This window comes from Osmerus mordax, chromosome 1 (assembly GCF_038355195.1).
Source record: "Osmerus mordax isolate fOsmMor3 chromosome 1, fOsmMor3.pri, whole genome shotgun sequence".
Lineage (NCBI taxonomy): Eukaryota > Metazoa > Chordata > Actinopteri > Osmeriformes > Osmeridae > Osmerus > Osmerus mordax.
The window spans coordinates 816053-826367 of NC_090050.1; the positions used below are offsets into that span (position 1 = coordinate 816053).

At 42.0% G+C, this 10315-nt stretch overlaps 1 protein-coding gene across 1 annotated transcript; it reads right to left on the reverse strand.

The window, feature by feature from the left end:
- Positions 1-4357: 4357 nt before the first annotated feature.
- Positions 4358-5530, reverse strand: LOC136942919 (zinc finger protein 26-like). Its single transcript, XM_067235983.1, has one exon. It carries the CDS (start codon positions 5513-5515, stop codon positions 4571-4573), a length of 945 nt encoding a protein of 314 aa, XP_067092084.1. The 5' UTR covers positions 5516-5530; the 3' UTR covers positions 4358-4570.
- Positions 5531-10315: the final 4785 nt, after the last annotated feature.

Below are 10315 nucleotides of genomic sequence, written 5' to 3' on the forward strand. Positions count from 1 at the left end.
AGGACTCGTCGCCTCCCGGTTCTGGTTCCACCATCATCTCTGCCTCATCCTCACCAAATCAGGCATAGACCCCACACACTATTCCGCACATTCCTTCAGAATCGGCGCCGCTTCCTCTGCTTCCAGCCAGGGCGTCGCTGACCACACTATCCAGCTTCTGGGTCGCTGGTCCTCTCAGGCATACCGCCTATACGTCAGGACCAACCTCCCCGATCTCCACCACACAAGCTCTCATCAGCCTCGCAGCAGCCCGTAGGTGAGTGTTCCTTTGGGGATCCGGTTGAGCCGCTGCTCGGCCGTGACCCATAAGGACTCTCCGCCACACCCCGAGTCCATACCCGGTAACTATTCATGAACCATCCATATCACCTCCCCGGTAACTATACATGCACCATCCACATCACTTCCACCATCTCTGCATCCCCTAATCACACTCTCATCCTCCCAGGAACCCAGGCCCGGCTCTGCTACCGGCCTCCATCAGCACCAGGCTCGGCCCTGCTACCAGCCTCCACCCACCGCCTCAGGCTCGGCTCTGCTACCAGCCTACACCAACCACTCAAGGCTCGGCTCTGCTACCAACCACTCAAGGCTCGGCTCTGCTACCAGCCTCAGGCTCGGCTCTGCTACCAGCCTGCGACACCCTGCATTAGGCTTGGCTCTGCTACCAGCCTGTACCACAATGCATTAGGCTTGGCTTTGCTACCAGCCCAGCTTCAATAAAAGCTATCTATTCAATCGATGGTGTGATTACTGAACTCGTGAACACTGATGAAGAAAGTGTTTGTCCGTCTCTTCATAAACGGAGTGACCTAAGTTCAGTTGTGTTCTGGATTTTAATACGTATTTATCGTATTTATCTGCAGATTGGGAGAGAACCAGTCTTCTCACCATAAATGACAACACAACAAAAAGCTTAGGTCTCAACCAGGTCTCTCTCCGCTCCGAAAGCCGAAGGACCCTCTTTAATAGGGCACAAGAATGTAATCATAGATTGTGACAGTCAGGCAGGAATGACGTTACAACAGTCTCAGGGAAAGATTCACTGCTCCCAACACATGACAACTCACACTAGAGAGTTCATAGTTGGAGCTCTCCTTGTAGTCATGACAAGGACCGTTTAGCCAGTACTTTCTCCTGACCCTGAACATCTATTAACCTGACACATAGACACAATATACTGTTATTAATAGCAAGCTTACATGATAAACGTACTAACTAGTATCCAATGACTAGTTCTATTGATTAGTGATTAATGTAGGCACACAGGAAATCCCAATTTGTTCCACAACACACATTTAAGTATTACGGCTTGTTTTTGGTTGTTTCAGGGTTTTTTGGAATAATGAAATAACCATAGGCCTATAGCTAACACAAATGGTATAACAACCCATGAATCGTTGTTTTGATTATTCCATATCCTTTATGCTGCTATCTGCAAAAGATGAAAAATAGGCTCGTAATATCGATTTGTCCATTTCGGATGTCAGAACCAGATGATGGGGAAATGCGTGGGTTCCGTTTTATTTTGGAATAACGGAATAACCATATAACACAAATGGTATTACGAGCCATTTACTCGTTTGTTTAATTATTCGATATCTTTTATGCTGGTATCTGCAAAAAAAAAAAAAATAGCCTCGTAATATCGTTTTGTCCATTTCGGATGTCCGAACCAGATGATGGGGAAAGGCTTGGTTTCGGTTGTTTTGTTTCATTTTGGAATTACGGAATAACCATATAACACAAACGGTATAACGAGCCATTTACTCATTTGTTTGAGCGGCCGTATTATGCATACTGGCACAAGTGAAAAAGAGAGAGGGGGAGAGACGTGTAATGATTGGGGGTGTTATTACTTGAGAACACCAGAGGGCAGCAACGACTATCTTTTTAAAAGAAAATCCTGTGATCTGTAGGCCTACAATCTTGACGACATAGCAGCAGGTTCTTTAGTAGAAGACACACACCAAACTGAAGGCACATGTTGACCGCGTTTGCTAGTTGCTAGTTAATATATATTTGCATTACAAGACGGGGCTCCAGTGTGTGTTCAAACAAGGCCAAAAGTGCCAGACGGTATCAGTTGAAAAATACAATCACACCAGTGCAAGAAACACTCCCCAACCCTCCCTCCCCCCACCTAAATTACCGTTTTCAGTTCTGTTGTACGTTTTAATGAAGTGCATTGAGGCAATCATAGTAAGAAAGTTGAGGTCATGTAGACCTTTGCAGTTTACATAGACACACAACTGACAGAGACTGTTGTGGATACTTTTTTCAAAGTTCTGATCATATTCTATGTCCAAATTCAACTTCTTCAAAGTCCAAAAACAGCACGGAGCAGCAACCAGAGGGTTCCCAGGAAAATCTGATTTCCTTTGTCTGTGCTACACCTTTCATATCCAACAAATGACACCCCTGAACTTTAATGAAGTTCATTGAGGCAGTCATTGAGCTATATTGGTTATATGTAGTTTTCGGCGGCCACTTCTGAGAGCAGAATAATCCGGACAACGCGTGTCTTCAATTACAGAGTGTTTTATTTGTCTTTTGGTTATCTCAAACAAAGGCTCTCCATTGCATTAACGCGGTTGAAAAATTGTTTGCCACTTCTGCTCTACCGGGCTCGGCGCTGGCACGGCCCTATATCACAGGTCAATTGGACGTGTGTCAATCATTCAATCACAACCAGACAGTTGACCAGACAGAAGATGGCAATCACAGTATTCACCTTTGCATAATTTTAAACCATAATTTCAATGTTTCATTCACTTAACTTAAACTTATCAACGTTAATAATTCAGATACATTTGGAAACTTAAATTTACAACACTATATTTTAGCTTATCATAGATGCAATCTATGTTCTGTGTACTTATATGTTATGTTATGCCAGGTTGCTTTGCATTGTCTTGTCCTAAGAATTTCAGTGCCCAGTGTGGGCGCTGACCCTGTGTTGTTCTGTGCATCTGACAATAAAAAACTTGAACTTGAACATGTTTCTGTTAGGATAAGGATTTCCAAATTTTCAATAGATTTTAGGAATTCAGCATCTGTACTCTTCACACCTAGGGAGTCAGATGGCTGAGCGGTTAGGGAACCGGGCTAGTAATCTCAAGGTTGCCAGTTCGATTCCCGTCCGTGCAAAATGATGTGTCCTTGGGCAAGGCACTTCACCCTACTTGCTTCGGGGGAATGTCCCTGTACTTACTGTAAATCGCTCTGGATAAGAGCGTCTGCTAAATGACTAAATGTAAATGTAAGGCTGAAGAATAGAGGCCCTGAATGTTCCAACAGCTTGAGTGAAATGAGCTCATTAAATTAGCACAAAAAAAAAAAATTCGTGAGACATAATATAAATGTAGCTCTGTAAATGGACAGATTAAATATAAATAAATACATATAAAAACAAAATAAGAATTACAAAATAAATAAGAATAAAAGTTAGAAAATAAATAAATACTATTTAAATAAAGAGGTAGCAAAACAAATCTATATATAATTAAAAAAGTCTATATACTGTATATATATTTTCTTTATTTTCCCCTTTCCCCTCTTCAATTCCCTTCCCTCTCCTCCCCCTCCCCTCTCCTCCCCCAGCATCAGGCTTGGCTCTGCTACCAGCCTCCTCCACTAATTCGGGCTTGGCTCTGATACCAGCCCAATTGTATTGTGTTTGTGGATGGACCAATTACTTTTGAGAACTGTGTACTAAGATGGTGGGTTGTATGATGTTCAGGACAGTTCAGGGCCATCAGTTGGGTAGTATTGGTGTCTGCTGGATTCTTCGGTTCCATTCTAGAATGCAAGATGGAGCTGTATGGAAATGTCTTTGTGTTATGTTGGATGAAGCTGAGCTGTATGGAATTGTCTTTGTATTATGTTTGATGGAGCTGAGCTGTATGGAATTGTCTTTGTGTTATGTTGGATGGAGCTGTATGGAATAGTCTTTGTGTTATGTTGGATGGAGCTGTATGGAATAGTCTTTGTGTTATGTTGGATGGAGCTGTATGGAATTGTCTTTGTGTTATGTTGGATGGAGCTGTATGGAATTGTCTTTGTTATGTTGGATGGAGCTGTCTTTGTGTTATGTTGGATGGAGCATAACACTAGCAAACACTACAACACAGCACATGGTTTGAGGTGTGTTTGATTAGCAGTGTGACGATGCTGACCTTATATCCTTCATCGCCATGGAGTTGAGCACAGCAGCATCATGGACAAAGACATCCATCAACCTCAAACTCACTCCTCTCCTCCTTTCCAATGTAATAAAATACTTTTAAAACCAGTTTTATTAATGGGGTTTTGTTTATTCAAGAAAGTACACATTTTTGTTAATCAAATGGTTAGAAATAAGAAAATGCATAGATTTTGATGTTGTAAGGTGAATCCTTGCCTTTACTGTTCGCAGATGGATCATGCTTACTGTCATGCGCAGTCACTTTAAGGCCCATTCTGAGCCATGAAAAACCCTGGTTAGGCTTAGTGAAGCCAGGTATCTAAAATATATCCCAGGTATATTTGTACTTGCTTCTTATAGGCCTCTGCCTCCAAGAAAAAGATGTTAGATTGTTGACATAGATACAGTTTCTCTCCTGTGTGTCCTCATGTGTTTATACAGAGACCCACTTTGAGGAAAGGGTTTGCTACATTCCTGACATTGATAAGGTTTCTCTCCTGTGTGTGTCCTCATGTGCACAACCAGATTACCCTTCTTACTAAACCGTTTGTTACATTGTTGACACTGAAATGGTTTCTCTCCTGTGTGTGTCTTCATGTGTCCAACTAGAGTATCACTTCGAGCAAATAGTTTGTTACATTCCTGACATTGATAAGGTTTCTCTCCTGTGTGTGTCCTTATGTGTTTCAACAGAGAACCACTTTGAGAAAACCGTTTGTTACATTGTTGACATTGATAAGATTTCTTTACTGTGTGTGTCCTTATATGAAAAACCAAAGCACCTTTTCTACTAAAAGTTTTGTTACATTGTTGACACTGATGTATTGTTTTTCCTGTGTGACGTCTCAGTGGCATATGTTCCCTTGGCAGAGCCTCATTGTTTTGTGTTCTGTTCAGAAGAAGCAGCACTCCTTCATGTTCCTCCTCCTCCAAACTCTGAGCTATAGGACAGTCTGGAGCTACAACAGAGAGGGGCTGAGAGTCACTGTCCAGTTCTGGTGCTGCATAGTCTTGTACATGAGGCTCTGGTTTGATTTGCTCCTCAGTTGTGTTGGTGGGTAGAGAGTCTCCTTCTCTGTTCTCCACTTTAACAGTTTGGTCAAGATGTGAACATTCAGAAAAGCCTTCCTGATCCCAGTCATGTTTCACACTGGTAGAAGTGAACATGGAGTCTGTAGTTTCAGACTGCAGTCCTTGGAGCTGCTCTTCCTCCTGACTGGTCCATAGCTCCTGTTCCTTTATAATCTGTGGGGGTTCCGGGAGAGAGAACTGCTGCACATCTGGGGGGGAAGAAGAGGCAAGACAACAGTTAGATGTGGTCTGCTTCATTATTCTGCAACCTAGATTGACAGCTTAAGAGACCAATTAAAACTAAAGTATGTAGAGACAGATCTCAGCATGGGGTCTTTGGGATGATCACCCAAACAGGGAACACTCCAACACACCCTGATAGAAAGATGTTAAGACTTCATAATCAATTATACAACTGGTAGTTCTGATCTTGTGACTTTATTAGGTTAGGGATAACACATATCTGAACATTTTATCTACCCTTTTGAGAAGCTCATGAGTGACGTTTGTCATTATCCATAGATTCAATTAAGTAGGTTAATCCAGCTTTAGATCCACTTCACTAGCCAGGACTGATGGCAGACCTCCTTTGGTTTCACTCCTGTATACAGTGAAACCACTGCACTCAATCAGTGTCTGCAGGCCACAAGCATCATGTACACTCATCTGCACTGTGATTGGAACCTGTGTTTGCTGTGGAGAACATTTACATTTAGTCATTTAGCAGACGCTCTTATCCAGAGCGACTTACAGTAAGTACAGGGACATTCCCCCGAGGCAAGTAGGGTGAAGTGTCTTGCCCAAGGACACAGCATCAGTTGGCATGACCGGGAATCGAACTGGCAACCTTCGGATTACTAGCCCGATTCCCTCACCGCTCAGCCACCTGACTCCCATGAGTCACCTGACTCCCATGAGTCACCTGACTCCCATGAGTCAGGTGAAGTTCCCAGGAGAAGTCTCTTGTTTACCCTTTTGACTGAACATAGGGGGTTTTACTAAGTACTGAACATGCAGGGCACACAAACTTAAGCTGCATGCCCTTTTCCTTTTCTGTTATCTTAAACCTTTAAAAGATGGAAATGAAAAAGTGTCCTTGCTTAAAATATAAACGAAATGTGTCGTGATCTTCAACTTTATGCCTTTTGGAAATCAGGTAATCTTTTACTCGCTTATTCACAGTAACATAAATTCTGACCAGGGGTCTACAAACTTTAGCATACCACTGTACTGTTATTATGGTTCACCATGCCTGGGTGCTGAGATGCGGTTACTTTGCCCTGTGACTAGTAAATAGGTTACAGACAATTCCTTGACTCAGACAACTGAAATACTGTTTCTTTGTACACTTATGATCCTCACATTCTGTGTGCACACTTGACATGTCACTTTCATAAATGAATGTATTTAGGTTTATTAGTATGTTGTGCTTGACTGCAGCCTATGCATGTGTTCATATGAGGCCTACCAGTTTCATTATAACCTTAAAGACTGATAGTCTTGCTTAAACCAGGGATTGAACCGGGGTAACCAGTTGTTTTAGATCAACCCAAAACAAAATGTTGCCTAAATGCCGAGGTATTAAATAAATACGTGATTGAAAAGAATTCTGACTTATGAGCTTGATTAGCTTGCCTTGCAGTGCAGAATATTTATGATATAACTTATGTTTTCTGCTCTAGTGGGATCTAAATTCCACTTTATGCGAGCTTGCAAAAGTTTTATTTTATTAGCATACATTTATTTTTTCGTGAATGGCTGTAATGTAGTGCTCACTTATACTTTCATGTTTGCCGCAGCAGATGGATGCGACTTGAAAATCGCCAGTAATATGTTTGTGGATTTGTGACGAATCTGGTGATAGAAGCAGACCGCAGCTGATGATGATGTTAGGTGAACGCACAGAATAATCAGAATCAGCTGGCATGCTTACGGAACCCAGTCTGGAAACCAGTTGGGGGATAACACCGTATACTAGCAGATACTTAATCACTCCGTTCGTCCATTCACTGTATAGAAACGGGTCTCACTACATTCCGCTTTGATCTACAACCCTAATGTTGTCACGACATCTGGGTCTGACCGTGCTACATCAAATAAGATGAATGAATATAAACAGAAGATTATAATCAACTGTAGTTATTATATCGAACCTCTTCGGTGAAGCTTGGTTTCAGGTTGAGTAACAATGTCCAACAACCGTTGCAGTCGCGCGCACTCCTCCTTTGAACGAGATATCTCCCCTTCGAAATCGGCAAACGATTTTTCAGCTGCCCTAAATATCTCCAAAGCTGCCGTTGTTAATCGCTCAGTGATGAAATCCCTGAATACCTCTAGTTGAGACATTGTGGTTGTGAAAAACTCGGATCGTTTACAAAAGAAGATAGCTTTCTCCTTCAAGCTCGTTCGTTCTAGCCGGATGTAAACAACTCAAGTTGTTCCGGTGATCAGTCCACTGGCTTCTTCGAACCGACAAATCCTGGCACCATCTTATGGAAGCAAATCGTGACCAACATTTAAATTAAAATGCATTTGCAGAAATGATTTTTCATTTTAAGAATGTGGCTGCCTTATTTGACTCATAAAGGAAATTAGTAATCAATCATCCTATTTGCATTTTCTTCAAAAGTGCTCAATCTTTCACTTAATTAAAATGAAAAAGAAATAGACATTTGAGATTTAATTTAAAAAAATATGCCCCAGCAAATAGATACCAAAATTCAATTTGAAATGTAAAATTTGAAAATTTAAATGCACTTGCAGAAATGCTTTTTCATTTTAAGAATGTGGCTGCATTATTGGACTCATAAATACAATTAGTAATCTATCATTCTATTTGCATTTTCTTCTTCAAGACTGCAAATTTTATGCCATAATCCAAAAGAAAACAGAGCGGACATTGCTTTTTCGTTTTCGTGGTCTGCCCGCAAAGTACTGCCCAGAATTCGAAAACGAAAAAGCAATCTGAGCAGCGCAGCAGAGTGACGTCAGTAGCCGCTCTTCTTCAGCTCCCTGCTGACCGAGCTACCCATCTTGTTTGGTAGGGGGCGGTGTGCACATCTGCATTGCATTACATTGCAAATGTGCCGGGAAATTGATTGAATTGCCGGGTCTTTAGAGGACGCATCAACGATCATGGCGCTCCCTCAAATTGAAAAAAACGGGATGTTGATGGTTGGTCGTCCTCGTCCCATTTGAGGCTCCACAGCATCCAGCCGTTCCAGGACTGAACAGAGGTTTACTATGGCAACCTCACTAATGTGTAAATCTGTGACGGCAGAGTATGCAGCCAAGCTCTCTATGACTTGTTCTACTCGGTCATGGGCATCAGACTCAGATATATTATTAGATTCTACCTGCTCAGCTAATTCTAACAGTGTTTGCACAATTTGAGGGAGCGCCATGATCTGTGATGCACAAACAAAAAGTACAATACTGCATATTGACAGAAAACAAAAACTTTGAACATTATGATACAATTAACACTGAACACAACCTCAAAGCATTATCACAGAACCACCTGGACCCCATAGAAGGGCTGAGGGCCAAGGCCAGCATGGAGGAGATCCGGTCGGCTAAGTCATACAAATATACTGAATATATACAGTCTGATGCTGTCTGACTGATGCTGTTCTAAGGGAGTCAGGTGGCTGAGCGGTTAGGGAAGCGGGCTAGTAATCAGAAGGTTGCCAGTTCGATTCCCGGCCATGCAAAAATGACGTTGTGTCCTTGGGCAAGGCACTTCACCCTACTTGCCTCGGGGGGTATGTCCCTGTACTTACTGTAAGTCGCTCTGGATAAGAGCGTCTGCTAAATGACTAAATGTAAATGTTCTTCCCCATTATTCTGTGCCAACGGAATGTGTTGTTTTCAACTCATGACACCTTCCTATGAGATTAGTCAGGGACATGATGGCACCGGACAGACAATGTCATTCAAACCTCGGCCTTCTCCACTACTTCTGGACATTCCCTCCTATTAGCCTATATTACCTAAACCCAATTAATTTACGCCACAACATGTTCTTCCATGCTCTCTATTGTCTGTTCACAGAGCAGTGAGGTTGTAGCTGACGTGTGCAGAGGAGAGCTGCAGGGGTGAGAATGTGTCAACTACCAGGAAGCTAGATTCACTAGTTCGTCTACATACACACTTCTAAGCTACCAGGAAGCTAGATTCACAGGTTATTTTTACAAGCACACTGGGCTTTTCTAATGTAATCTTTGAGCAAATGGGAGTAAAAAAAAATGCTGTCCCCTAATTTATCACCAGGTGGAGTCCTCTCAACATGGCAGACCAAAAGAGAGAAACTGTTTAGAGAGAGGCAACATTAAATCAGCCCCAGGTACCTGTTTAGTGACGGATAGGACCAGACTGAACCATGGGAAAGTGCTCTTATCAGTATCTGAACAGTGCTTCACGCTTATCTTAGTAAAACCACATCTGGGTGATGTAAAGGAGGTAATTAGCCAGAAAGGGTTTTGTAGATATATCTCTACTATATACTAGATAGTTTTTTCAACAGTGATGAAAAGGAGAGAGAGAGATCACTATGGGCAAAGAGAGGAGGGGAATGTGGGTGTGTGAGACAGAGAAAGAAGGGGAAATCACCCCTGCCTATACATGTTCCCTCCTGTCTCATGACTGTGAATTTATAGGGAGGCACCAAAGAAGAAACAACAGGGTTGTGGTAGCACACTTGATGCGGTGACACCTATTGGCAAATTACAATATTACCAACACTCCCACTTAATTTGCAATTACACAATTTAATTTTACTTTTGCTAAGCCAATCCTTAATAAATCATATTAATGACCAAAAATATATATATTTTCTCAGTTCACACAACACAGTGTAGCCCGTTTAGGATCAGACTAAACAGAACTGATGAAACAAAGTCCAATCTCACTCCTGAAATGCTCAAACTTCTGTCTCGCCAACGGTTTGGTCAATATATCTGCCTTCATATTGTCTGTGGGACAGTATTGCAGTTGTATTCGTCCATTTTGCACACACTCACGAACGTAATGGTAGCGAATGTCAATGTGCTTAGTTCT